We start from the raw sequence: 22,795 nt of genomic DNA on the forward strand, positions 1-22,795 counted from the left end.
CCCCACCCTAAAGCCCCGCCCCCTTTAACCCCGCCCCCAATGACGTCACTACGCAGAGCTATGACATCATCAAGACACTTTATTACATCACCAACCGGGGGCAGAGGGAGGGGAGGAGGGGACGTCAGAGGGGGCGGGGGCAGGAGGAGGAGCTCCCCCCCTCCCCCCGCGGGGAGTGGCGGGGGGGCGGGGCTTGTGCCGGGCCCCGCCCCCTCACCGCCGGGCCCTGCCCCCACGTAGGGCGAGGACAAGATGGAGGACGGAGCCCCCCTGGATCTTGTAGTCGGCCGCCGTCTTCTCGTCGTTCCTGGGGGGGCGTGGCCACATCATTAAGCCACTCCCCTTGGTGCCACGCCCCTTTAGGCTCCTCCTCCTTAGCCACACCCCTTGGTTAAGCCCCACCCCCATTAATCATCCCCTTGAAGCCCCTCCCACCCACCATCAGCTCCTCCCAGCAGGGGCCACACCCACCCAGTTGGCCCCGCCCCCTTGTGGCAACGTCCCCGTTGTGACCACGCCCCCCGTGTGACCACGCCCCCTTTAGGCCCCGCCCCTCACATCTGTTTGCCGCTGTAGATGAGGCGCTGCTGCTGGGGGGGGATCCCTTCCTTCTCCTCCACGCGCTCCTTGATGCGCTCCACCTGCCCCGGGGGGGTTATTATGGGATGGCATCGGAATGGGTGGGGCCTCCAGAGGCCACGCCCCCTCAGCCAACAAGCCCCGCCCCCAGGAGGCTCCCTACCTTGTCGGTGGGCTCGATGTCGATCTCGATTTCCTTCCCGGTCAGCGTCTGCCACGGGGGGAAGGGCTTAGCGGGGCCACGCCCACTTTGGCCACGCCCCTCCCGCTTTAGCCACGCCCCCCACAAAAAACCACGCCCCCTCCCTTCACCCCCACCCCCTCCACAAGACCCCAGTCAGCGTCTGCTAAGTGGGGGAGGAGCTTAGCAAGGCCACGCCTACTTTAGCCACGCCCCCCACACAAAACCACGCCCCCCTCCCTTCAGCCCAGCCCCCTCCACCAGGCCCCAACCCCCTCCCCCCGCCCCCCTCCCCCCCCAATCCCACAATGCCCCGCTCCCCCCGCCCCCCAGCCCCTCCATCCCATAATAACCCCCCCTCCGCCCCTCCCCCCCCTTTCCCCCCGCACCTTGACTTTGATCAGCATCGTGCCCCGCGCCCGCCGCCGGCAAGCCCCGCCCCCCGGAACCGGAAACAGAACCCCGTTCCCACCAGGCCCCGCCCCCCACCCTCTCAGCACAAAATGGCCACCGCCCCCCACGCGCAAGGGACGCTGGGAGTTGTAGTTCCCCCCAAGCCCCGCCCCTTTCTGCCGGCAGCCGCACAAAATGGCGGCCGCCCCGCGCGCGGGGGATGCTGGGAGCTGTAGTCCCAGCGGGATGAACCATTACCCAGACGCACGGGGGGGGGGTTAAACATTTTTAACTCCATTTTAACGCGAAAAACGCGGATTTGGCCACTCGTCCTTAAAGGTGGAGGCTTCCTAACCCCCCCCCCCCGCTCCCATTGGTGCCCTGCCGCGGTTCTCGTCGCTGATTGGCTGATTATAGCCCTCCCCCCCCCCCCCCCACAACAGTTGGTACGGCTTGGCTCACAATCTGGCAGCCCGTCATCCCGTATAGCTCACTATTTGGCAGCATGCATTAATTAGCCCAGTGGGGCGTTAATTAAGGGGGGGGGTTAATTAGGGTGGGGGTTGTTAATTAGGGCAGGGCTCGTTAGCACCGACCTGTCAGGAGCACAGCGCGGCGTGGGAAGGGCAGGAAGCGGGCCTGGAGGCGGGAACAGCAAGGGGGAGGGGCCGTTAATTAGCCACGCCCCCTAATTACCCCTCCTATGCTAATTAACCCCGCTAATTAACCCTAATTAACGGCCCCACCTTCCTGCGGGGCACCTCCTCCGGCTCTGAGTCGCTGCTGACGTCACCGAAGAATGCTAAAGGGGGGGAGGGGGCGGGGTCAGCGAGGCCACGCCCCCTTTGTGGGGCCACGCCCCTTTTCTGAGGCCCCGCCCCCTGCCCCCCCCCACTCACCCAATGGCCTCACACGGTGGGGGCGGAGCCTGCGGAGGCCAGGGCGGGGCTTGGTGGGCCTGGAAGCGGAGCTAAGCAAAGGGGGTGTTGTCAGTGAGGGGCGTGGTCTCAGGGGGCGGGGCTGAAGGAAAGGGGGCGTGGCCACTCACCCAGGGGGGGCGCTCATTTGGTTACCACTCTGCTGCAGGGGGCGGGGCAACGAGGCTGGGGGGCGGGGCTTAGCGTCAACAGAGGGGGCGGGGCTTGTGGGTTTAGGCCCCTCCGCCTCCCGCTAAGCCCCGCCTACCGCGGTGGGCGTGGCCCACGTCCTCCAGGTACCGGTGGAGGATTGGCAGCTCCCGGGGGCAGGGCCCGGGCTCTGATTGGCTCCACACCGCTTCCTGTAACTGGAGGGGGCGGGGCATAGAAGGGGGGGAGAGGCCAAACGTGACCACGCCCCCTTTAACCACACCATTAGGCCACGCCCCCTACCCCACACCAGGGCTTTCCCCTCTCCCCCACCCCCACCCCCTTTTAGCCCCGCCCCCTTTTAACCGTGCCCCCTTTAGACCAAAGGGGCGTGGCCAGTCGCTGGTCACGCCCCCAGCCATCAACCCCCGCCCACAAGCCGCTCCCACCGCTAAGCCCCGCCCCTTCCCCCTCCCAGCCCCTTCCCAGCCAGGCCCCGCCCCCTCTAGGCCCCGCCCCTTTAGGCCCCGCCCACCTGGGTGACGTCAGGGGCGGGCAGGGCGCTCTCGATGCGCAGCAGGAACTCGTGGAAGAGGCTCTCCAGCGCCTGCAGGAACGGCTCCCCGTACTCACTGCCCGCCGTGTCCTGCGGGGACTGGGATGAACTGGGAGGGACTGGGAGCGGCTGGGAGGGGACTGGGGGCAACTGGGAAGCGCAACTTTGGAACTGGGAAGCACGAGGAGGTACTGGGGAGCCCCTGGGAGGCATCACGGCCATACTGGTAAGCACTGGGCTCTACTGGGAGGTTCCAGGGCCATACTGGAACACCCCAGGCCCTACTGGGAGACCCCAGAACCCAACTGGGAGGCTCTGGGCCATACTTGGAGTCCCCAGAACCCTACTGGCAGACCCCAGGACCCAACTGGAAGACCCCAGGACCCTATCAGGAGACCCCAGGACCCCACTGGGAGGCACTGGTCCGTACTGGGAGCACCTACCTGCAGGTAGGCCGCCCGCCGCTGGCCGTCCCCCAGCAGCTCCAGCACCAGCTGCCGGAAACTCTCCTGCGCCCCCTCCACCAGCGCCACGTCCTGGGGGCTCTGGGGGGGCACGGGGGGGTCAGGGGGGGACACGGGGACGTCCCCGACCCCCCCCGACCCCCCCCCCGGGTCCCCCCCGGTCCCACCGGCTGGCCGTGAGCCGCCAGCGCCGCGCCGTCGCCCTCGGGGAAGAAGGAGTCGACGGCGTCCAGGATGCGGCCGTCCGGCTGCGCCTCCTGAAGCATCCGCACCACCACCTGCGGGGGCAAAGATGGCCGCCGGGGGGTAAAAGGGGCAACCGGGGGGTGAAAGGGGCAACGGGGGGGGAAATTGGGCAACCAGGGGGGAGGCTGGGGGGAAACTGGGCAATGGGAAGGGAAAATGGGCAATGAGGAAGAGGACGGCCATTGAGGGAAGATGGCCGCCAGGGGCACAAGATGGCTGCCAAGGGGGTAAGATGGCCGCTGGGGGGTAAAAGGGCTACCCAGGGGGTAAAGGGGTTAGCAAGGGGGTAAAATGGGCAAAAAGGGGGGAAATTGGGCAATGGGAAGGGAAAACGGGCAACGAGGAAGAAGATGGCGGCCATGGAGGAAGATGGCTGCCAAGGGGACAAGATGGCCGCGTCTCGTGGGGGATGATGGGAAGGGCAGCGGCCATCTTGTGGGGCTCAAGGGATGATGGGAAGGGCAGCGGCCATCTTGTGAGGGATGATGGGGAGGGCGTCGGCCATCTTGTGGAGCCCAGGGGGTGCTGGGAAGGGGGCGTGGTACTCACGGCTGCCTTCAGGCCCAGGCACAGGCGGGCCCCGTGCCGGAAGTGGAGGGCTCCCGGCGCCGCCCTCCCCACGGCCTCCAGCACCCGCAGCACCCGCGGGAACTGCGCCAGGCTCCGCCCCCGCACCGCGTGCCACGCCCCCGCCAGCGCCAGCCGCAGGGACAGCCAGGGGCTGGGGGGGCGGGGTCAGCGCGGGGACACGCCCACCGCCTGGAAGCCCCGCCCACCTGCCCATATATGGCGCCGCCCCAGCCCCGTGGGCCTGAATGCTGCCTCAGGGCCCCGCCCACTCTCTTGTGGCCCCGCCCACTCCCCCATGGCCCCGCCCAGCACCTCCTAGTCCCGCCCCCTTGCCTTATAGCCCCGCCTGCTGCTCCATAACCCCGCCCACCACCCCATGGCCCCGCCCACCGCCCCAAAGCCCCACCCAATTCCCTTAAAAACCTCACCCACCGTCTCAAAGTTCCGCCCACCACCCCCATAACCCCGCCCACCACCCCATAGCCCCTCCCACTACCCCACAGCCCCGCCCACCGCCATATTTGGCCCGAACCTCCCACCTCAAGCCCCGCCCCCAGCTCCAGGCCCCGCCCCCAACTCCGAGGCCACGCCCCCACCCCAAGCCACGCCCCTACCCCGTCGACCCCGCCCCCGCCCCGTCTCCCCGCAGCCCCGCCCCCTTTCCCCTCCCCCCACCCCAAACCCGGAAGCCCCGCCCCCTCCCCACGCGCACACCTGTCGTCACTGCCCGCCATGGCCCCGCCCTCCCGGCTGCGTCACTTCCGGCGGGGCGGGCTCCGCGCGGGGGCTGCGGCGGCGCCGGTTCCCCAACGGCCGCCACGTGCCCCCGGCGCCGGATCCGGAAGTGACGTTCGCGCGACGCGGCCCCGCCCCCCCAGCCCCGCGCGCCTTTGTGACGTCACTTTTCCCGCGCTTTCCTCCCCCCCAAAGAACCAGGCGGGGGCGGGGCTGCGGCGCGGCTTTATTGGGCGACGTCACGGGGAGGGGCGGTGACGTCATCGGGGGCGGGGCGGGGGCATGGGTGGGCGGGGCTCCCCCAGAGCTCCCAGTAACGCTCCCAGTGCTCCCAGTAACAGTCTCAGTGCTCCCAGTAACCCCCCCGTGCTCCCAGTAACCCTAATATCAGCTCCCAGAGCTCCCAGTGCTCCCAGTAACCCCTGTGCCTGGCCCCAGTGCTCCCAGTAAGCCCCATTCCTGGTCCCAGTCCTCCCAGTATCACCACCGAGCCCCCCCAGTACACCCAGTCACCCTCCCAGCGCCCCCAGTATACCCCTGACACCCTCCCAGTCCCCTCCCAGTGCTCCCAGTTCCCTCCAGTCCCTCCCAATGACCCCCCTATCCCCCTCCTAGTGCTCCCAGTCCTCTCCCAGTCCCCCCCAGTTTCCCCCAATCCCCTCCCAGTTCCCCCCAGTCCCCTCCCAGAGCCCTCAATCACCCTCCCAGTACTCCCAGTCCCCCCCCAGTCACCCCATAGCCTCCTCCCAGTGCTCCCAGTCCCCTCCCAGTGCCTTCCATCACCCTCCCAGTGCTCCCAGTCCCTCCCAAATCACCCCCCGGTGGTCCCAGCGGGGCGCGCCCGGCGGCGCCGTCCCCGGCGGGTGCGGGGCGGGGGCTCGGCGGCGCTCCCAGCGTTCCCAGTGCTCCCAGTAGGGTCGGGGGCGGCGTCGAACTGGAGGGTGCCGTGCACGGGGCCCAGCTGGGCGCTCTCCATGGCCGCCACCAGGCGCCGGCGCCCCGGGCGCAGCGGCACCACCGGCTGCCGGAGCCGCAGCGTCTGCCCCGCCTCCACCGTCCTGCGGGGACAACGGGCGTTGGGGGCACCCTTGGGTGCTGACGGGGGCAGGGGGTGCCCCACAGACCCATTGGGTGCCGTAGAAGTGTTTGGGTGCCCCATGGCCCCTTTGGGTGCCCCATAGACCCCTTTGGGTGCCCTACAGGTGGTTGGGTGCCCCACAGAGCCGTTGGGTGCCCCACAGACCCGTTGGGTGCCCCACAGACCTGTTGGGTGCCCTAGAAGTGTTTGGGTGCCCCATGGCCCCTTTGGGTGCCCCACAGGTGGTTGGGTGCCCCATAGACCCACTGGGTGCCCCACAGCCCCTTTGGGTGCCCCCAAGGTAGACCAGATGGCCGAGCCCCATTTGCCTACCCCATATCCCCTTTGGGTGCCCCCCACCCCTTGTACCCCCACCTCACCCCCTGTACCCCCTCCCCACCACCCCCCACGCCCCCCCCACCCCCCCCCCGTTGTCCCCATGTCCCCACCCCACGGTGACGGCCTGGGGGCAGGACAGCCCCGCGCCCTCCATGCGCAGCACGGCGCCCGTCAGCGCCCGCGGCAGCGGGTTCTGGAAGACCACCTGCACCGGCACCTCCTGGCCCACCACCGCCGGCGCCAGCAGCTGCGGGGACAACACGGGGAGGGGGGGACACGGCCGTGGGACAGGGCCCGGGGGGCACCCGAGGGACCTCAAGGGATGGGGATGGGGCACAAGGGACGGGGACGGGGCCCAAGGGACACGGACGGGACCCAAAATGGGACCCAAGGGACACGGACAAGGCCCAAGGGATGGAGACGAGGCCCAAGATGGAACCCAAGGGACATGGAGGAGACCCAAAATGGAGCCCAAGGGATGGGGACAAGGCCCAAGGGACATGGACAGGACCCAAGGGATGTGAAAGGGACCCAAGATGGAACCCAGGGGACATGGACAGGGACCACAATGGAACCCAAAGGACGCGGATGGGACCCAAGGGATATGGATGAGGACCAAAATGGAACCTAACAAACATGGACAGGACCCAAAGGAGATGGACGGGACCCAAGGGACGTGGAGGAGACCCAAAATGGAGCCCAAGGGATGTGGACAGGGCCCAAAGGACATGGAAGGGACCCAAGATGGAACCCAGGGGACAAGGACGGGACCCAAGGGACACGGATGAAACCCAAGGGACATGGACGGGGCCCAAGATGGAACCCAAGGCCATGGTCAAGGCCCAAGGGATATGGATGAGGACCAAAATGGAACCCAACAAACATGGACAGGACCCAAAGGACATGGACGGGACCCAAGGGACATGGACGGGGCCCAAGATGGAACCCAAGGGACACGGACAAGACCCAAAATGGAACTCAAGGGACGCGGATGGGACCCAAGATGGAACCCAAGGGACCCAAGGCCATGGACAAGACCCAAGGGACATGGACGGGACCCAAAGGAGATGGATGGAACCCAAGGGACACGGACAAGACCCGAAATGGAACCCAAGGGACGGGGACAAGGCCCAAAGGACATGAATGGGACCCAAGGGACATGGACGGGCCCCAAGACAGAACCCAAGGGACCCCCCATGCCCCCGTACCGTCAGCGTGAGGTCGGGCGCCTGCAGCCGCACGCGCAGCTCCTTGGCCACCACCTGCCCGGTCTCCTCCACCGCCCCCGCCACCGACAGCCTCAGCGCGTCCTGGTCGCCCACGTGGGGGCCGTACTCCGCGTAGCCCACCGTCATCGTCACCGTCTCCTCTGCCGGGGGGACACGCAGGGCGTTGGGCGACCCCCCGAGGGTTTTTTTTTTGCTTTTTTTTTTGGTTTTTGGGGGTCCCCAGGGGGGCCTCACCTTGCCCCGGGGGCACGGCGCGCCGGTGCTGCTCCTGGCGGAAGGGGGGCCCGGCCACCCCGGTGTAGCGGACGGGGGCGAGGGCCAGGCGGAGGCGGAGCGTCCGAGGCTCCGCCCCCTGGTTGCGGGCCACCACTCGCAGCTCGAGCTCCGCCCCCGCCACCGCCGGCCCCGCCCCCACCGTCACCGACACCTCCCCGGTGGACGGGGTCCCCCGGGTGCGGGGCCGGGAGCCGTGGGAGGTGGCGGTGGAGACGGCGCGGCGCTCCTCCTCCGAGCCTGCGGGGCAGGGGTCAAAGGGCAGGGGTCAAAGGGCGCGGGGGGAGGGCGCACGATTTAGGGTTGGGGGGTCCCGGGGTCAAGGGGTCGCCGTTGGGTCAAGGGGGCCAAAGGGGTTGGGGTTGTGGGTCAACGGGTGTGGGTCTTGAGGTCAAGGGGTCAAGGGTCATTGGGCCTTGAGGTCAAGGGGTCTTGGGGTCAAGGCTTGCGGGGTCTTGAGGTCAACGGGTCTTGGGGTGATGGGTTTTTGGGGTCAAAGGGTGATAGGTCAAGGGTCTGGGGGTCACAGGGGTCAAGGGTCACCAGGTCACAGGGACAAGGGCCCAACCCTCATTGGCTGTCGGGCCCAGGAACAACGGGGTCAAGGTTTGGGGTCAAGGTTTGGGGTCAAGGTTTGGGGTCAAGGTTTGGGGTCAAGGTTTGGGGTCAAGGTTTGGGGTCAAGGTTTGGGGTCAAGGTTTGGGGTCAAGGTTTGGGGTCAAGGTTTGGGGTCAAGGTTTGGGGTCAAGGTTTGGGGTCAAGGTTTGGGGTCAAGGTTTGGGGTCAACTCAGAGCCAAAGGGAGGGGGGCATGGCCGGGGAGGGGGCGTGGCCTCACCCTCGGGGTGCTTGTATTGGTGGGTGATGTCGATGCGAGCCCCCGAGCCCGCCCCCAGGGTGCTGATGCGGCGCCCGATGGCGCCTTCCTCCACGTGCACCACCGAGAAGGCCCCGTTGGGCTGCCGCTGCCAGTACACCTTGTCGCTGTTCACCTGCGGCCACGCCCCCCTCATTAGCATGGCCACGGCCCCCTCGTTAACATACAACACATCCACCACCCTTTAGCCCCACCCCCTCAGCGCTGAGCCCCTCCTACCCCTCCCACGGAGCCTCCCCAGGCCCCAAGCCCCTCCCACCAGTCGTAAGCCACGCCCACCGGATGATAAACCACGCCCGCTGTGGATAAACCACACTCTATTTGGTTAAGCCACGCCCCCTACCTCAGCGAAGACGAATGGCGTGTCGTACTTGAGGAAGACCTCGCCGTTCTTCACCGCTGTCACCGAGCAGGGCCCGCAGCAGAAGAGGCCTGCGAGGGGCAGCACAAACCAGTACAGACCAGTATAGACCAGTACAGACCAGTATAAACCAGTACAGACCAGTACAGACCCATACCAACCACTATAGATGAGTACAAACCAGTAGAGACCTGTATAGACCAGTACAGACCAGCACAGACCAGCACAAGGGGCTGCCCGTTGGCCTGCCAACCATCCCCTGGACCTCCCGCCCAGGTCTCCTCCCAGTATATACCAGTATAAACCAGTACAAACGACTGTTTTCCATAAACCAGTATAAACCAGTACCGCTGCTGGTCTCCTGCGGGGTGGCGTCGACCACCTGCCACCCGTCGTAGCCATCGGGGAGGTCGGGGCGCTTCATCCAGCAGTCGTTCCACACGTGGAAGTTCCTGTGCAGACCAGTATAAACCAGTATGAAACCAGCATGGACCAGTTCAGACCAGTACAGGCCAGTACGACCCAGAAGGAGCCGCTCTGCCAGCCATTCCTACCCCCGTGGTGCCACAAGCCACCTCCAAACACCCTCCTGGTGCTGCCACCCCGCTCCCGGCCCAAACCAGTATAAACCAGTTTAAACCAGTATAAACCAGTACCAGACGGAGTCGGTGTTGAGGCGCTCCATGGGCCGCATGTTCTCGTCGAAGTAGATGTCGGTGGTGAGGGAGACGTCGGTGTCGTGGGCCGAGTTGTAGTTGGTGACGGTGCGGGTGGGCAGCCCCAGGCACCGCAGCACTGCGCCCACCAGTACAGACCAGTCAGAACCAGTACAGACCAGTATGAACCAGCACAGACCAGTATACAACCAGTACGAAGCCAAAAACCTCGTTATCAATTTCTCTCCCCTACTCCGAGCACCTCCTCGTGGCTCCCAGGTGCTCTGAGACCACCTCACCCCCTCTCCCAGTATAAACCAGTATGAACCGGGGCAAAAAAATATAAACTGGGATCAAACCGGTACAAACCGGAGTCAAAACAGTATAAAGAAGGCACACATTGGTATAAAGTAGCGTCAAACCGGTATAAATTCGGGTTAAACTGGTATAAATGGTTAAACCAGTATAAACCGGAGTCAAACTGGTATAAACTGGGGTTAAACTGGTATAAACCATGCCCAGAACAACATAAACTGGAGTCAAACCAGTATAACCCTGGGTCAAACTGGTATAAAACAGAGTCAAGCTGCTATGAATTGGGCTCAAACCGATATGAGGTGGGGTCAAACCAGTATAAATAGGGTCAAACCAGTATAAACTGGAGCCAAACTGGTATAAACCAGATCAAATAGGTCTAAACCGGAGTCAAACTGGTATAAAATGGAGTCAAGCCACTACAAATTGAGCTCAAACTGATATGAGATGGGGTCAAACCAGTATAAATGGTGTCAAACCAGTATAAACCAGACCAAATGTATCTAAACTGGATCAAACTGGTACAAACCGGAGTCAAACCGGTTTAAAACACACCCAAACCAGAGCCAAACCAGGCCCAACCGCCCCCAATACCCCCCCCCTCACCGCCCTCACCCCCCCCTCCCCGCCCTCACCCCCTCCCCAACCACCACCTGCCCCCTCCCCGCTCCCAGTACGGCCCAGTATAGACCAGTAGGGCCCGGTACCGGTCGTCATGACGCCGGCGAACACCCAGCACTGGCCGAAGCGCACGGGGGCGCCGCCGCGGTGGTAGGCCCGCAAGATGTCCACCGAGCCGGCCCAGGCCGAGGGGTTGGTGCCCTGCGCGTAGTCGCCCGTCCAGTTGCCCACCAGCACCCCGTTATCGTCCAGGGAGTTCACCTGCGGCACCCCAAAACCTCACAGAAGGTAAGAACGCCCCCAAAAACCCCCAAAACGCCCCAAAACGCCCCAAAATGAGGCCCCCAAAATGGCGCCGCCCGATGTGCCAAGATGGCGGCGGGAGAGGCCGGAATGCGCAAAATTACCTCAAAAAGCCAACAAAACCCACCCAAAATGCACCCCGAAATCCCACACTGTCTCCTGGGGACCTCAAAAAATCTACGGGGTGCCCCAAAAATCAATAGGATGCCCCCAAACCATTCAAATCCCAGTAAAATGCACCCAAAAAATGCCAGCAGAAGGCCCAAACCCAAGGAAGTGCCCCCAAATCCCAAACTTCCCTCTTTAGAAGCCACCAAAATCCCCCAAAAGCTCCCAAATCCCATGAAATCACCCCAAATCCCATCATAATCCTTCAAAACTCACGGAAATGCCCCAAAATCCCATCAACCCCCCCCCAAAAAGGTTATCAGCACCACCAAAATCCCAAAGAAAGACAAAACCCAACAGAATTAACCCACAACTAACCCTCCGAAAACCCACGTTGGCTCCCACAAAACCCCAATATTTTCCCCCAAACCCTCCCAATACTTTCCCCAAAACCCTCTCGGAACACCCCGTCGCTTTTTAACCAAAACCATCAGAATTCGCCCCAAAACCCACCATGGCAGAGACGACGCGGGACACCATGACGGGGTCCCCCCGGGCGCTGTGGGGCATCCCGCGGCGGTCCAGGATGTAGAGGCAGGCCTCCAGCACCCCCGCGTCGAACTGGGGGGACTCCGAAATCAGGGACGCCCCAAAATCCCCACAATCCACCCCAAAATCCCCACGATCCCCCCCCCAAATCCCCGCAATCCGCCCCAAAATCCAGCGGTTCTCTTGGGGTCTTCCCCGGATCCGTGTTGGTTTTGGGAACCCCCGATCATTTTTTGAAGGTGGCCCGTCATGATTTTGGGGACATTCTACGTTATTTTAGGTATTTTCCGTTTTTTAGGATCCTCCGTTTTAGGATATCCCAAAATTTTGGGGTCCTACCTGCCCATTTTGGGGTTCAATTCCACATTTTGGGGTCCCACCTCCACCTTAATGGATCCTCGGTTCCTTCGAGGTTCCCACCCGGATTTTTTGGGGTCGTCCGCATTTTTGGGGAGGATTCTCTTGGTTTTGGGGCCCTCCATTTTTGGGGTCCCCCCTTTTTTGGGGTACCTGCCCGTAGTTCCAGGAGCGCTCGGCGATCTGGTCCTCGGTGCCGTAGAAGATGCGCCCCGTCTCGTTAAGGACGTACTCGTTAAGGTCGCTCGTCTTCTCCATGTAGACGTTGTCATCTGCGGGGAGCCCCGAAACCGACAAATCTCAACCCGGGGAGCCCCAAAACTGCCAAGTTTTAACCCAAGGAGCCCCAAAACTGCTAAATCTTACACTGGGGAGACCCAAAAATGCCAAAACTCAACCTAGAGAGCCCCAAAACCAACAAATCTCACACTGGGGAGCCCCGAAACCGACAAATCTCAACCCAAGGAGGCCCAAAACTGCCAAATTTTAAACTAGGGACCTCAAAACTGCCAAATTTCAACCCAAGGAGCCCCAAAACTTCCAAATCTTACACCGGGGAGACCCAAAACTGCCAAATCTCAACCCGGGGAGCCCTGAAACCACTAAATCTCATCCTGGAGAGCCCCAGAACTGCCAAATAACCCATGGGGGAGCCCCGAAACCACCAAATAACCCATAGGGGAGCCCCGAAACTGCCAAATATCCCCCAGGGGAGCCCAGAAACCGCCAAATATCCAACTGGGAAGCCCCGAAACCGCCAAATCTCACCGGAAGGAGCCCCCAGCTTGCCCAAACCTGCCGTTTTTCGCCCCGAAACGCCTCGTACTCACCGGGGCACCAGGGGTTGAAGAGGACGATGACGTCGTTGGCGTCCTCGAAGGGGGCGGCGTACTCGCCCACCCCCGTGCGGGTCTTGACGCTCAGGCGGTAGCGGCCAATGGGAGCGTCGGGCGGGGAGGTGACGCGGAGGTGGAGGGCGGGGCCTCCGGGAGGCTCCGCCCCCTCCCCCAGGTCCTCCTCCTCCGCCGTCCAACCGGTGGCCGAGGTCTCGCCCAGCGGGATGAGGACGTGGGTGCCCTTGGCCACCTGCGGGTTGGGGCCTGCCGGGTGACATCACCAGCCCCGCCGTGACGTCATCAGCCCCGCCGTGACGTCACCGCGCCCCCCAATTAACCCTCACCCCTTACTTGCCCTTCCCCGGCCTCCCCTGCCCTTCCCCTCTCCCCTTCCCCTCTCCCCTTCCCCATCTTCCCCTCTCCCTCCCCGGCCTCCCCTGCCCTTCCCCTTTGCCCTTCCCCTTCCTTTCTTGCCCTCCCCTCTCCCCCCTGCCCTTCCCCGCCCTCCCCTCGCCCCCCATGCCCCCCCTGACCGAGGGTGAGCTCCACGCAGAGGCTGTCGTCATCGGGGTCGAAGGGCCTGGGCAGGAGGACGCGGAGGTCGAAGGGCTGCCCCCGGCGCACCACCAGGTGGGGGCAGGCGAACTCGGCCGTGTGGTGGGCCACCCGATTGGCCGGCGAGCCCACCACCAGGCCCCGGGGAGCCAATAGGCCTGCAGGGGGCGGGCGGTGAAAACCCCGCGTCAATACGACCCCGGGAACCCCCAAAATCCTTCCGCGGTGGGGGGCCTTGAAACCGTCATTTCCCCACCAGGCAGCACTTTCCTTACCCAACAGCCCAGGAATGGACCCAAAAAGGGTGTTTCTTACCCCAAGATGGGGATGCTGAGACACAGGGAGGGGTGTTGTTAAGGGAAGGGGGGCTTTAACCCCTTAAATTCCCCTTTTAGGGGCTTAAAAACCCTAAAATCGTCTTCCAGGGGGCCTTGACACTGCCTTTTTGCCCCAAAACAGCCTAAAATGTCCCCAAAAGTAGTGATTTTGGCCTAAAATGGTGACTGGGGAATGCAGGGGAGGGGTGCTAGGAGGGGAGACCCCAAAACCCTTAAATTTCCCTTGGGGGAGGCCAAGAAACCCCTAAAAGTGGCGCTGGGGGGGCCTTGAAACTGCCTTTTCTTTGTGAACAGAGCCTGGAAACAGCCCCAAAACAGCATTTTTTCACCCCAAAAGGAAGCAGGGGAGGGGCACAACACGAGAACCCCCCAGGACACCCAACAGAGGAGGGGGGGAGCCCTGAAGCCCCAAATTTCCTTTAGGGGGGCCTCGAAACCGCCGCTTTCTCGCTGCGGGGAGCCTCGAAACCGCCTTTTTTGGTTATTTCCCCCCCTTCTTTTGCCGAAAACGGCCGTTTCTCGGCCCGAAACCCACCTGGCCGGATGGGCTGGGGGGGTCGCCGCCCCGGCACCTCCCCGGGGGGGGGCTCCCAGTCCTCGTTGCCCCGCCGGCAGCACCCGCAGCACCCGCAGCACCCCCCGAGGCGGCGCCAGAAGCCCCGGCGGGGGCGGGGGGCGGGGGCTGAGGGCGCCCCCCGCGGGCGGAAGCTGGCGGCCGCCCAGCGGCCCGGGTCCAGGCGGGGGTCGGCGTCCGGCATGGCCTGCGGGCACCAGTACGGACCAGTAAGGACCAGTAGGGACCGGTAGGGAGCTCCGCGGGACGGGACGGACCCCCTGCAGCCGGCGTGGTTGGCCCAGAACGGCCCATTAAGGCCCAGAAACCATTCCCAGTATAACCAGTAAGAGCGTTATGGACTGGTAGAGTCTACCAGAAACCAGTATGGACCAGTAAGGGCCAGTATGAACCAGTAGAGACCCCCAGAAACCAGTAGGGACCAGTAGGGACCCCCAGGAACCAGTAGGGACCCCCCAGAATGGCCCATTAAGGCCCCCAAGCCCTTCCCAGTATAACCAGTAAGACCATTATGGACCAGTAGAGTCTACCAGAAACCAGCACGGACCAGTAGGAACCAGTAAGGACCCCCAGGGACCAGTAAGGACCACCACGCACCAGTAAGAGCTCCCAGTATGGCCCCGCAGGCCTTCAAACCCTTCCCAGAATGGCCCAGTGTCCCCAGTTCACCCCAGTTCCACACAGTAATCCCCTTGTTACCATCCAGCACAGCCCAGTAACCCCCAGTATGGCCCAGTAACCCCCCCAGTACTCCCAGTACAGCCCAGTTCCCCCAAATAACCCTCCCAGTATAGCCCATTTCCCCCCAGTATGCCCCAGTAACCCCCTCAGCCCCCTTCCAGTCTATCCCAGTCCCCCCAGTAGGGCCCAGCAGCCCCTCCCAGTGCTCCCAGTCCCTCCCAGTGCCGCGGGGACACTGGTCTGGGCCTGCCCGAGCCGCTCCCCCCCCGCCTCCTCCCCCGCCGCGGCCCGACCAGTTCCCCCAGTCCGCCCGCCGCCCCCTCCCAGTGCTCCCAGTGCCCCCCAGTGCTCCCAGTGCCCACCAGTGCTCCCAGTAGCCCCCTGCTCAGGCTCCCAGCACTCCCAGTTGCCCCAGTGCTTCCAGTCAGCCCCTCCCAGTAACCCCAGGGGTTCCAGTAACCGCCCCAGTGCTCCCAGTATCCCTCCCTGTGTTCCCAGTATCCCCAGTATGACTCTCAGAGCCCTCCCAGTAACCCCTCCCAGTGCTCCCAGTAAACCCCCATCTTCCAGTAACCCCCTCCCACTGCTCCCAGTAACTCCCCCATCTCCCAGTGCCTCTTTGCCCCCTCCCAGTGCTCCCAGTAAGCCCCTCTGGGTCCTCCCAGTCACCCTCCTGACCCCTCCCAGTGCTCCCAGTTTGCCCAATAACTCTCTCCCACTGCTCCCAGTAACCACCAGTCCTCCCAGTATCCCCCCTGGGTCCTCCTGACAGCTCTGCCACTCCCTCCCAGTGCTCCCAGTTTGCCCAGTAACCCCCTGCCAGTGCTCCCAGTAAGCCTAACTTCTCCCAGTTTGCCCAGTAACCCCCTGCCAGTGCTCCCAGTAAGCCTAACTTCTCCCAGTTTGCCCAGTAAACCTCTCCCAGTTCTCCCAGTTTGCCCAGTAACCCCATCCCAGTGCTCCCAGTTTGGCCAGTAACCCCCTCTCAGTGCCCCCAGTCTGCCCAGTGCCCCCATCCCGCTGCCCCAGTACCTCCCAGCAGCTCCCAGTGCTCCCAGTGCCCCTCTCCCACTGGTGCCGGTGGCTCTAAGCAAAAGGGGCGGGGCCTCGGGGAGGAAGGGGCGTGGCCACCGCAGGCCCCGCCCCCCGATTGCCCCACACCTGTGGGGCCGGGCAGTCACTATGTTGCAAGAGGGGCGCCCATGGGGTGGGGCCATGGCTCACTATTTGGCGGGGCACTATCTGGCAGGGTGGGATGCTATGGGGTAGGGCAATGGCTCCCTATTTGGCAGGGGTCGCTATGGGAAGGCCAATGGTTCACTATGTGGCAGGGGGAGCGCTATGGGTCGAGGCAGGAGCTCCCTATTTGGCAAGAGTCCCTATGGGAAACCCAATAGAACCTTATTTGGCAGGGGGTCCCTGTGGGAAAACTAATGGCCCCTTATTTGGCAGGGAGACACTAATGGGGTAAGGCAATGGCTCCCTTTTCGGCAGGGGTCCTTATTGCTATGGGGTAGGTCAATAGCTCCGTATTTGGCAGGGCTCCCTATGGGGTGGGGCAATGGCTCCTTATTTGGCAGGGCTCACCTTTGTGACCTGGCTCACTATTTGGCAAGTGAGGCACTATGGGATGAGCCTACGGCTCTCTATTTAGCATGAGCTCACTATCTGGCAGCGATGCAGAATGGCGCAACCCCATGGCTCCCTTTGTGGCAGGCGGCTCACTATGTGGCAGGGCGACCACAGGGCACGTCCACAGGCTCCGGATTTCGCAAGGGGCGGGGCGGCTCCCTATTTGGCAGGGCTGGCTCACTATTTAGCCGCGGGGCGGCTGCTGGGCGGGGCCGGGTGGCTCACAATTCAGCAGGGCGGGAGCACTATTTGGCAAGGGAAGGGCTGCAGGGCACAGCCAGGCGGGCTCCCTTTTTGGCAGGCCTGGGCGCGGCTCACTATTTGGCGGCTGAACAGGTCCAGCGGCCGCGTGGGGCCCCCCCCCCGCCCCGAGGTGGCGCAACCGGGCCGGCGGTGAAGCAACTGGGAGGAACTGGGAGGAACTGGGTGGGACTGGGAAGAGCCGGCGCCTGGGCGGGGCCACCAGTCCCACCCCTGTGACGTCACTTTATTGGGGCGCCTGCCCCTTTAACAGCCCGAGGGAGGCGGAGCCAGGTCCGAAGGGAAAGGGGGCGGAGCAACCAGAGCTGGCCAATCAGGCGAGGGCGACGGTCACGTGGGGGAGGAGCTTGTCCAGCTGGGCGGCGGCCTCGGGGGCGGCGGCCAGCGGCGTCCCGACCAATCGCAGGCGAGCCAGGCGGGGGCAGGAGGCCAATGGGGCAAGGTCGGAGGCGTGGCTTATGGCTGAGGGGGGCGGAGTCAAGGAGGGTGTGGCACACAGAGAGCTGCAAGCCCCGCCCACCAGTTCCCATTCATAAATAGCTTTAAGCCCCGCCCATTTCCACAAAGCCACACCCACATTTCCTATAGCCCCTCCCCTTTCTGCTAAGCCCCTCCCGCATAAACCATGCCCATTATTTAAGCCCCACCCCCTTCCATAATCCATCAAACCCCATCCCATTAGCCCCCACCCCATTGAACCCCGCCCCATTAAGCCCCGCCCACCGCTCCAAGCCCCGCCCCCCATGGCTCTAAGCCCCGCCCCCTGGGTACGGTTGCCGTCCAATCGCAGCTCTTCCAGGCGGGGGAGGGGCGGGAGCCCCCGCAGGCTCCGCACCCGGTTCCGGGACACGTCCAGCACCTGAATGGGGAAGGGGGCGGGGCCAAAAAATCATGTGACCGCCACTACGTGACCCCTCCCCATTCCCAAAATTGAGTCACGTGACCTGCAGGCGCCGCAGCCCCCCCAGCCCCGGGGGCAGCGCCCCCAGCTCGTTCCCGGCCAGCTCCAGGCGGGTGGCGAGGGCGGCGCGCTCCAGCAGAGGAAGTGACGTCAGCGCCTGTAGGGGGCGTGGCCATAACCCTGGGGGGCGTGGCCAACCCCGGGGGGGCGTGGTCACCCCCTGGGGGGCGTGGCCTCACCACCTGGGTGCGGTCATTAAGGGTAAGGCCACTTCAGGGCGTGGTGTTAGGGGGCGGGGCTTCCATAAGCCACGCCCCCAACAGGCCACGCCCCCTTTACCTTGTCCTGGAGGCGGAGCTCCCCAAGCCCCGCCCCCTCACGCAGCAGCTCCAGTGCCACCTCTGCCCGCGAGGCCAGGTCGGCCACAAAGCCGCGCCGCAACGGGTCCGCCTCCTGCCCCCAGAAAAAGGGGAGGGGCCTCGTGAGGCCACGCCCCCTTTTCTGGACGCTCCGCCCCCTTTTTTTTTGAAGCCCCGCCCCCTCTCACCTGCAGGCAGCGCAGGCAGCGCCGCAGCTCCTCACTGTGCGCCCGCGGCCCCAGGGCGCCCAGCAGCAGGGACAGGGTTAACAGGCAGCCTGGGGGCGTGGCCGAAAGGAAAAGGGGCGTGGTCACCCAAGGGGCGTGGTCACCCAGGGGAGGGGCTTAAAGGGGTAAGGGGGCGGGGCTTACCCCGGCTGCGTGGCTCCAGCTCCAGCAGCTCCCGGCAGGCCTGGGCCAGCTCCGAGAGCACCGCGGGGTCGGACACGCCCACTTCCGGCCTGGGGGCGGGGCCACGGGTCAGGGGGCGTGGCCTACCCCAATGGGTGTGGCCTAACCCCAGGGGGAGGGGCATCAATTATTGCCCCAGTGGATGGGAAAGGGGCATGGCTTATTGTAGGGGGCGTGGCTTATCGTAAGGGGCGGGGTTTAATCAAGAGGGCGTGGCCTGGTGGCTGAAAGGGGCGTGGCCAGCCTCATTATAGCTTAAAAGGAGCAATGCCATAGGGGTAAAGGGGCGTGGCTTGTGGCAAGCGGGCGTGGCTTAATAGAGCAAGAGGGGCTTAATGGAAAATGGGCGTGGCTTGCCTGAAATGGGGCGTGGCTTATAGGAAGGGGCGTGGCCTTGATGCCTCATTCCCCCTGCTCTCACAGTACCATGAAAAGGGGCGTGGCTTGAGAAAAAGGGGGCGTGGCTTGAGGAAAAGGGGCGTGGCTTACCAGATCAGCTCCCGGGCCTCGATTGGCTCCTGCCACCACGCCTCAGTTTCCCCTGCGGGGTGGGGAGGGGTCAAAAGGGGGCGGAGCCATGCATAAACACCGGGGGCTGGGGCTTTAAAAAGGGGGCGTGGCCTCCTACCTGGGCGGAGCGTCACGAAGTGGGCGGGGCCTTGTTGCCAGGCAACGCGGAGGCGGGCGGGGGGCGTGGCCAGGCCAGGAGGGAGGGGGCAGAGCTGGGGGGAGGCATCACATGGAGGCGGGGCCTCTGGGCTTTGACCTCACCCACCTTTAATTAACCCCGCCCACTTCCCCGCTGGACCCGCCCCCCGGTGACATCACACTTACCCAGAAGCAGCTGGGGCGGGGGCGGCCATCGGCGGGGCGCCAGGGCCCGGGGAGGGGGCGGTCCTCAAGGGAGGCCTCCAGGGAGCCGGGGGACACCTGGGGGGCGGGGCTTATCAAAAGGGGGCGGGGCTTACCGAGGGGGCGTGGCTTAAAGGAGAGGCGGGGCTTAATGGAGAGGGGCGTGGTTTATCAGAAGGGGCTTCCCATTGCTCCCATTGTAGAGTGGAAAGGGGCGTGGCTTAAGAAAAAGGAGGCGTGGCTTGAGGAAAAGGGGGCGTGGCTTGATAGGGGGCGTGGCCTCACCACAACAGGGCGGGAGAAGGCGGCGGCCAGCGTGCCGTCCTCCAGGTCAGCGTGGAGGCTCAGGAGGCGGGGCGGGGGCGTGGCTAAGCAAACGAGGGGGCGTGGTCAACGTGGGCGTGTCCGCAGTTGACCACGCCCCCGTTTGGCCCCGCCCCTACCGCGGGCCAGCAGGCAGCGCAGGTAGACCCAGGCGCTCTGGTCCTGCGGGTCGGTGAAGACGGCGTTCTGCACCAGCTCCAGCTCTGGTTTGGGTCAAGAACACCCGATTTTAGGTCACGAAGACCCCGAACTCGGCGTTTTTCGCCCCAGAAGGCCCTCCCCGCACCTTGTCGCAGCCGTTCCGGGGGCAGGGGCCCGGCGGCCAGCAGGCGGCCCCGGTGGTGCCAGGCGGAGAAGTTGGAGAAGTCGCGGGCCAGCAGCTGGGCCGTGAAGGACAGCTCGGCCTCGGCCTCCGCCCCCGCCTCCGCCCGGCGGTGCTCCCACGCGTGGACTGCGGGGGGAGCCCGCTCAGCGCTCCCAGTGCGCACCAGTACGGGCCAGTATGGACCAGCGCGCACTGGGAGGCGCTGGAAGGGCTCCCGGTCGGGTGGCAGAGGGCAAAGCGGCCTCCAAATACAGGGGTAGGGGCCCAAAACTCATCCCAATAAGACCATAGAAACCCAAAATGGTCTCCCAGTATAGCCCGGTATGGTTTCAAAGAGCTAAAGGTTCTCCCCGTATGTCCCAGTATGACCCAGTATAGCTTTAAAGATACTAAAGGGCCTCCCAGTGCAGTTCTAGAGGCCCAAACAGCCTCCCAGTACAGCCCAAGACTCCCAAAATGGCCTCCCAGTTCATCCCAGTACAGCCCAGAGACCCAAAACTCCTCCCAGTATGTCCCAGTATAACCCAGTATGGCTTTAGAAACCCTAAAAGTCCTCCCAGTTTGGCTGTAGAGGCCCCAAACATCCCACCAGTATATCCCAGTAGGGTTTTAGAGACCTAAAACCCCTCCCAGTAGGGTTAGGGACACCCCAAATACCTCCCCAGTATCACCCAGTATGGCCTTAGAGACCACAATCTCTTCCCAGTACACCCCAGTATCACCCAGTATGGTTTCAGAAGCCTCAAACTTCTCCCAGTATCACCCCAGACACCCAAAACATCCTCCCAGTACATCCCAGTATGGTTTTCGAGGCCTAAAACTCCTCCCAGTAGGGTTTGGGACACCCAAAATAACCTCCCAGTATACCCCAGTATCACCCAGTATGGTTTTAGAGACCTAAAACCCCTCCCAGTATCACCCAAAAGCCCTCCCAGTATAAACCAGTTGGTTTCAGAGACCCAAAGCCTGTCCCAGTATCACCCGAAAGCCCTCCCAGCATAAACCAGCAAACTCTTTTGAACCCAAAACTCCTCCCAGTGCATCCCAGTGTGGTTTCAGGGACTCCCAGTACAGCTCGGGACCCCCAACCTGCCCTCCCAGTGCCTCCCAGTACCACCCACTCCCCCTCCCAGTCCAAACCAGTCCAAACCAGTAACCCCCTACCCCAAAATCCCCCCTTAACCCCCCTTTCTTCACCCCAAACCCCCCCCGGATCCCCTCCTAACGCCCCCCTGGCACCCCCCAGCACCCTCCCAGTGCCTCCCAGTGCTCCCAGTCTCACAGTTGCGGGGGTCGGCCTCCAGCAGGCGGGCGCAGAAGGCGCTCTGGGCGGCGGGGTCGGGGGGCGCGTGCCGCAGCACCCAGCGCCGGTGGTGCCAGGCCCCGTAGGATTTGGGGTTCACCCCCAGGCACCCCCCAACGAAGGCCAGCTCCCCCGGCACCCTGCGCACCAGTACGGACCAGTATAAACCAGTAGGAACCAGTATAAAACGCTACAAACCACTAAAAACCAGTATAAACCAGTATAAACCTCTATAGGACAATACAGCCCTGCACACGCCCTTAAACGCTCCCCAGTGACCCCCAGTTCCCTCCCAGTACAGCCCAATATGGCCCAGTTTCCTCCCAGTTCCCTCCCAGTATGGCCCAATCCCCCCATATCCCCCCCAAGTCCCCTCCCAGTGCCTCCCAGTATATCCCAGTGCCCCCCAATTGCCCCCATACCTCCTCCCAGTTGCTCCCAGTGCCCCCGTATCCTCTCCCAGTATATCCCAGTACCCCCAAACCCCCCCAAATCCCCCTCCAGTGCCTCCCAGTATCCCCCAGTCCCCCTTAGGCCCCCCCCAGTCCCCCCCAACTCCCTCCTCGCTCCCCCTTCCCTCCCCTAAAGCCCCGCCCACTCCTCGAGGCCCCGCCCCCCGGCCCCGCCGCCCACCAATCGCCGCCCAGCAGCTCCAGCGCGCGCCGCCGCAGGTTCCAGCACGTGCCCACGTCGGGATTGGCCGCCAGCACCGCCCCCGTCAGCTCCACCACTTCCGCGTCCAGCTCGCCCCGCCCCCGCTGCGCCATAGGCCGGCGCGGCTCAGTGGGCGGGGCCACGCGCCGAGACGGGGCGTTATTGGTGGAGGGGGCGGGGTTACCTTGTCAATCAGCGTCGCCATGGCGACGCGGTAGCGCCGCAGCTTCTCCTCGCGCTGCTTGCGGCGCGCGGCGTCCGGGGGGCGGAGCTTGAGGCGGCCGTGCTGCGGGGCATGCTGGGATTGGGGGGGGGCGGGGGGAGCGGGGAGGGGGCTGGGGGGCACTGGGAAGGGCTGGGGGGGACTGGGAGATACTGGGATGGACTGGGGGGTTACTGGGAGCTACTGGGACAGACTTGGAGGGATTAGGAGGGGGCTGGGGGATACTGGGAGGGACTGGGAAGCAACTGGGAAGGGCTAAGAGGCAACTGGGAGGCACTGGGGTAGACTGGGATGGACTGGGAGGCACTGGGATGGGACTTGGAGGTGACTGGGAGGCACTGGGATATACTGGGAGGGGCCTGGGATGGACTGGGAAAGACTGGGAGGGGCTGGGAAGCACTGGGAGGGATAAGAAGAAGACTGGGAGGATACTGGGATGTACCGGGAGGGCACTGGGATGAACTGGGGCGTACTGGAGGGTTCCTGGGAGCTGCCTGGGCGGGCCCGGAAGGCACTGGGGGGCTACTGGGAGGTACTGGGGGGCTACTGGGGAGGGCCAGGGGGTGACTGGGGGGCTACTGGGAGGAACTGGGCCGTACTGGGAGGCACTGGGGCCGCGGGGCATTGTGGGCCGGACTCACCATGGCGGCGGGGAGCAGCGAGAGGCACCGGGGCCGGGAGCGGCGGGGCGGGCGCGGGGCACGCCGGGAA

General features: G+C 64.3%; 3 protein-coding genes across 4 annotated transcripts; all 3 read right to left on the minus strand.

Annotated features, from left to right (window-relative positions):
- Positions 1-59: 59 nt before the first annotated feature.
- Positions 60-4,899, minus strand: LOC311220676 (ubiquitin-like protein NEDD8). Of its 2 annotated transcripts, XM_084304227.1 has the most exons (13): positions 4,771-4,899; positions 4,036-4,207; positions 3,408-3,518; positions 3,220-3,321; positions 2,756-2,866; positions 2,339-2,438; positions 2,202-2,256; positions 2,053-2,123; positions 1,900-1,955; positions 1,750-1,792; positions 743-790; positions 559-641; positions 60-307 (listed from the first exon to the last, which is right to left on the minus strand). In XM_084304227.1, exons 1-13 carry the CDS (start codon positions 4,788-4,790, stop codon positions 125-127), a joined length of 1,155 nt encoding a protein of 384 aa, XP_084160353.1. In that variant the 5' UTR covers positions 4,791-4,899; the 3' UTR covers positions 60-124. The 2 variants fall into 2 exon arrangements, with proteins under 2 accessions (XP_084160353.1, XP_084160354.1); XM_084304228.1 differs by lacking the exons at positions 1,750-1,792; positions 1,900-1,955; positions 2,053-2,123; ... (5 more) ...; positions 4,036-4,207; positions 4,771-4,899 and adding an exon at positions 1,150-1,219.
- A 693-nt stretch (positions 4,900-5,592) lies between these two features.
- On the minus strand, positions 5,593-15,919 carry TGM1 (transglutaminase 1). The gene is made up of 15 exons (XM_084304231.1): positions 15,873-15,919; positions 14,121-14,346; positions 13,226-13,405; positions 12,687-12,956; positions 12,010-12,128; positions 11,464-11,571; positions 10,626-10,800; positions 9,604-9,742; positions 9,296-9,399; positions 8,930-9,018; positions 8,548-8,701; positions 7,672-7,950; positions 7,417-7,577; positions 6,319-6,455; positions 5,593-5,849 (listed from the first exon to the last, which is right to left on the minus strand). Exons 2-15 carry the CDS (start codon positions 14,341-14,343, stop codon positions 5,603-5,605), a joined length of 2,385 nt encoding a protein of 794 aa, XP_084160357.1. The 5' UTR covers positions 14,344-14,346; positions 15,873-15,919; the 3' UTR covers positions 5,593-5,602.
- Positions 15,920-16,885: 966 nt separating this feature from the next.
- On the minus strand, positions 16,886-22,794 carry RABGGTA (Rab geranylgeranyltransferase subunit alpha). Its single transcript, XM_084304226.1, has 16 exons — positions 22,726-22,794; positions 22,046-22,147; positions 21,841-21,965; positions 21,187-21,347; positions 19,866-20,030; positions 19,699-19,782; positions 19,541-19,623; positions 19,238-19,333; positions 19,032-19,125; positions 18,893-18,944; positions 18,365-18,453; positions 18,182-18,270; positions 17,974-18,087; positions 17,678-17,791; positions 17,505-17,592; positions 16,886-17,195 (listed from the first exon to the last, which is right to left on the minus strand). Exons 1-16 carry the CDS (start codon positions 22,726-22,728, stop codon positions 17,047-17,049), a joined length of 1,608 nt encoding a protein of 535 aa, XP_084160352.1. The 5' UTR covers positions 22,729-22,794; the 3' UTR covers positions 16,886-17,046.
- Between the last annotated feature and the right edge of the window lies 1 nt (position 22,795).

The sequence above is a fragment of the Netta rufina genome (assembly GCF_964035555.1).
Source record: "Netta rufina genome assembly, chromosome: 37".
In the NCBI taxonomy this organism is placed as follows: domain Eukaryota; kingdom Metazoa; phylum Chordata; class Aves; order Anseriformes; family Anatidae; genus Netta; species Netta rufina.

Bases quoted from the DNA above. Each gene is read 5' to 3' on its own strand.
- LOC311220676 (XM_084304227.1), bottom strand. From the start codon at position 4,790: ATGGCGGGCAGTGACGACAG. The intron at 3,322-3,407 runs GTGGGACCGGGG...GTGCCCCCCCAG, and splicing joins TGGCGGCTCACGGCCAGCCG to AGCCCCCAGGACGTGGCGCT. The intron at 2,124-2,201 runs GTGAGTGGCCAC...CCCTTTGCTTAG, and splicing joins CAAATGAGCGCCCCCCCTGG to CTCCGCTTCCAGGCCCACCA.
- RABGGTA (XM_084304226.1), bottom strand. The intron at 21,348-21,840 runs GTGGGCGGCGGG...ACTGGTGCGCAG, and splicing joins GAGCTGCTGGGCGGCGATTG to GGTGCCGGGGGAGCTGGCCT. The intron at 19,334-19,540 runs GTGAGGCCACGC...CCCGCCCCCCAG, and splicing joins CCTTCTCCCGCCCTGTTGTG to GTGTCCCCCGGCTCCCTGGA.
- TGM1 (XM_084304231.1), bottom strand. From the start codon at position 14,343: ATGCCGGACGCCGACCCCCGCCTGGACCCGGGCCGCTGGGCGGCCGCC. The intron at 12,129-12,686 runs GTGAGTACGAGG...GGCTCCCCGCAG, and splicing joins CTTCAACCCCTGGTGCCCCG to ATGACAACGTCTACATGGAG. The intron at 6,456-7,416 runs GTACGGGGGCAT...TTGTCCCCGCAG, and splicing joins CGCCCGACCTCACGCTGACG to CTGCTGGCGCCGGCGGTGGT.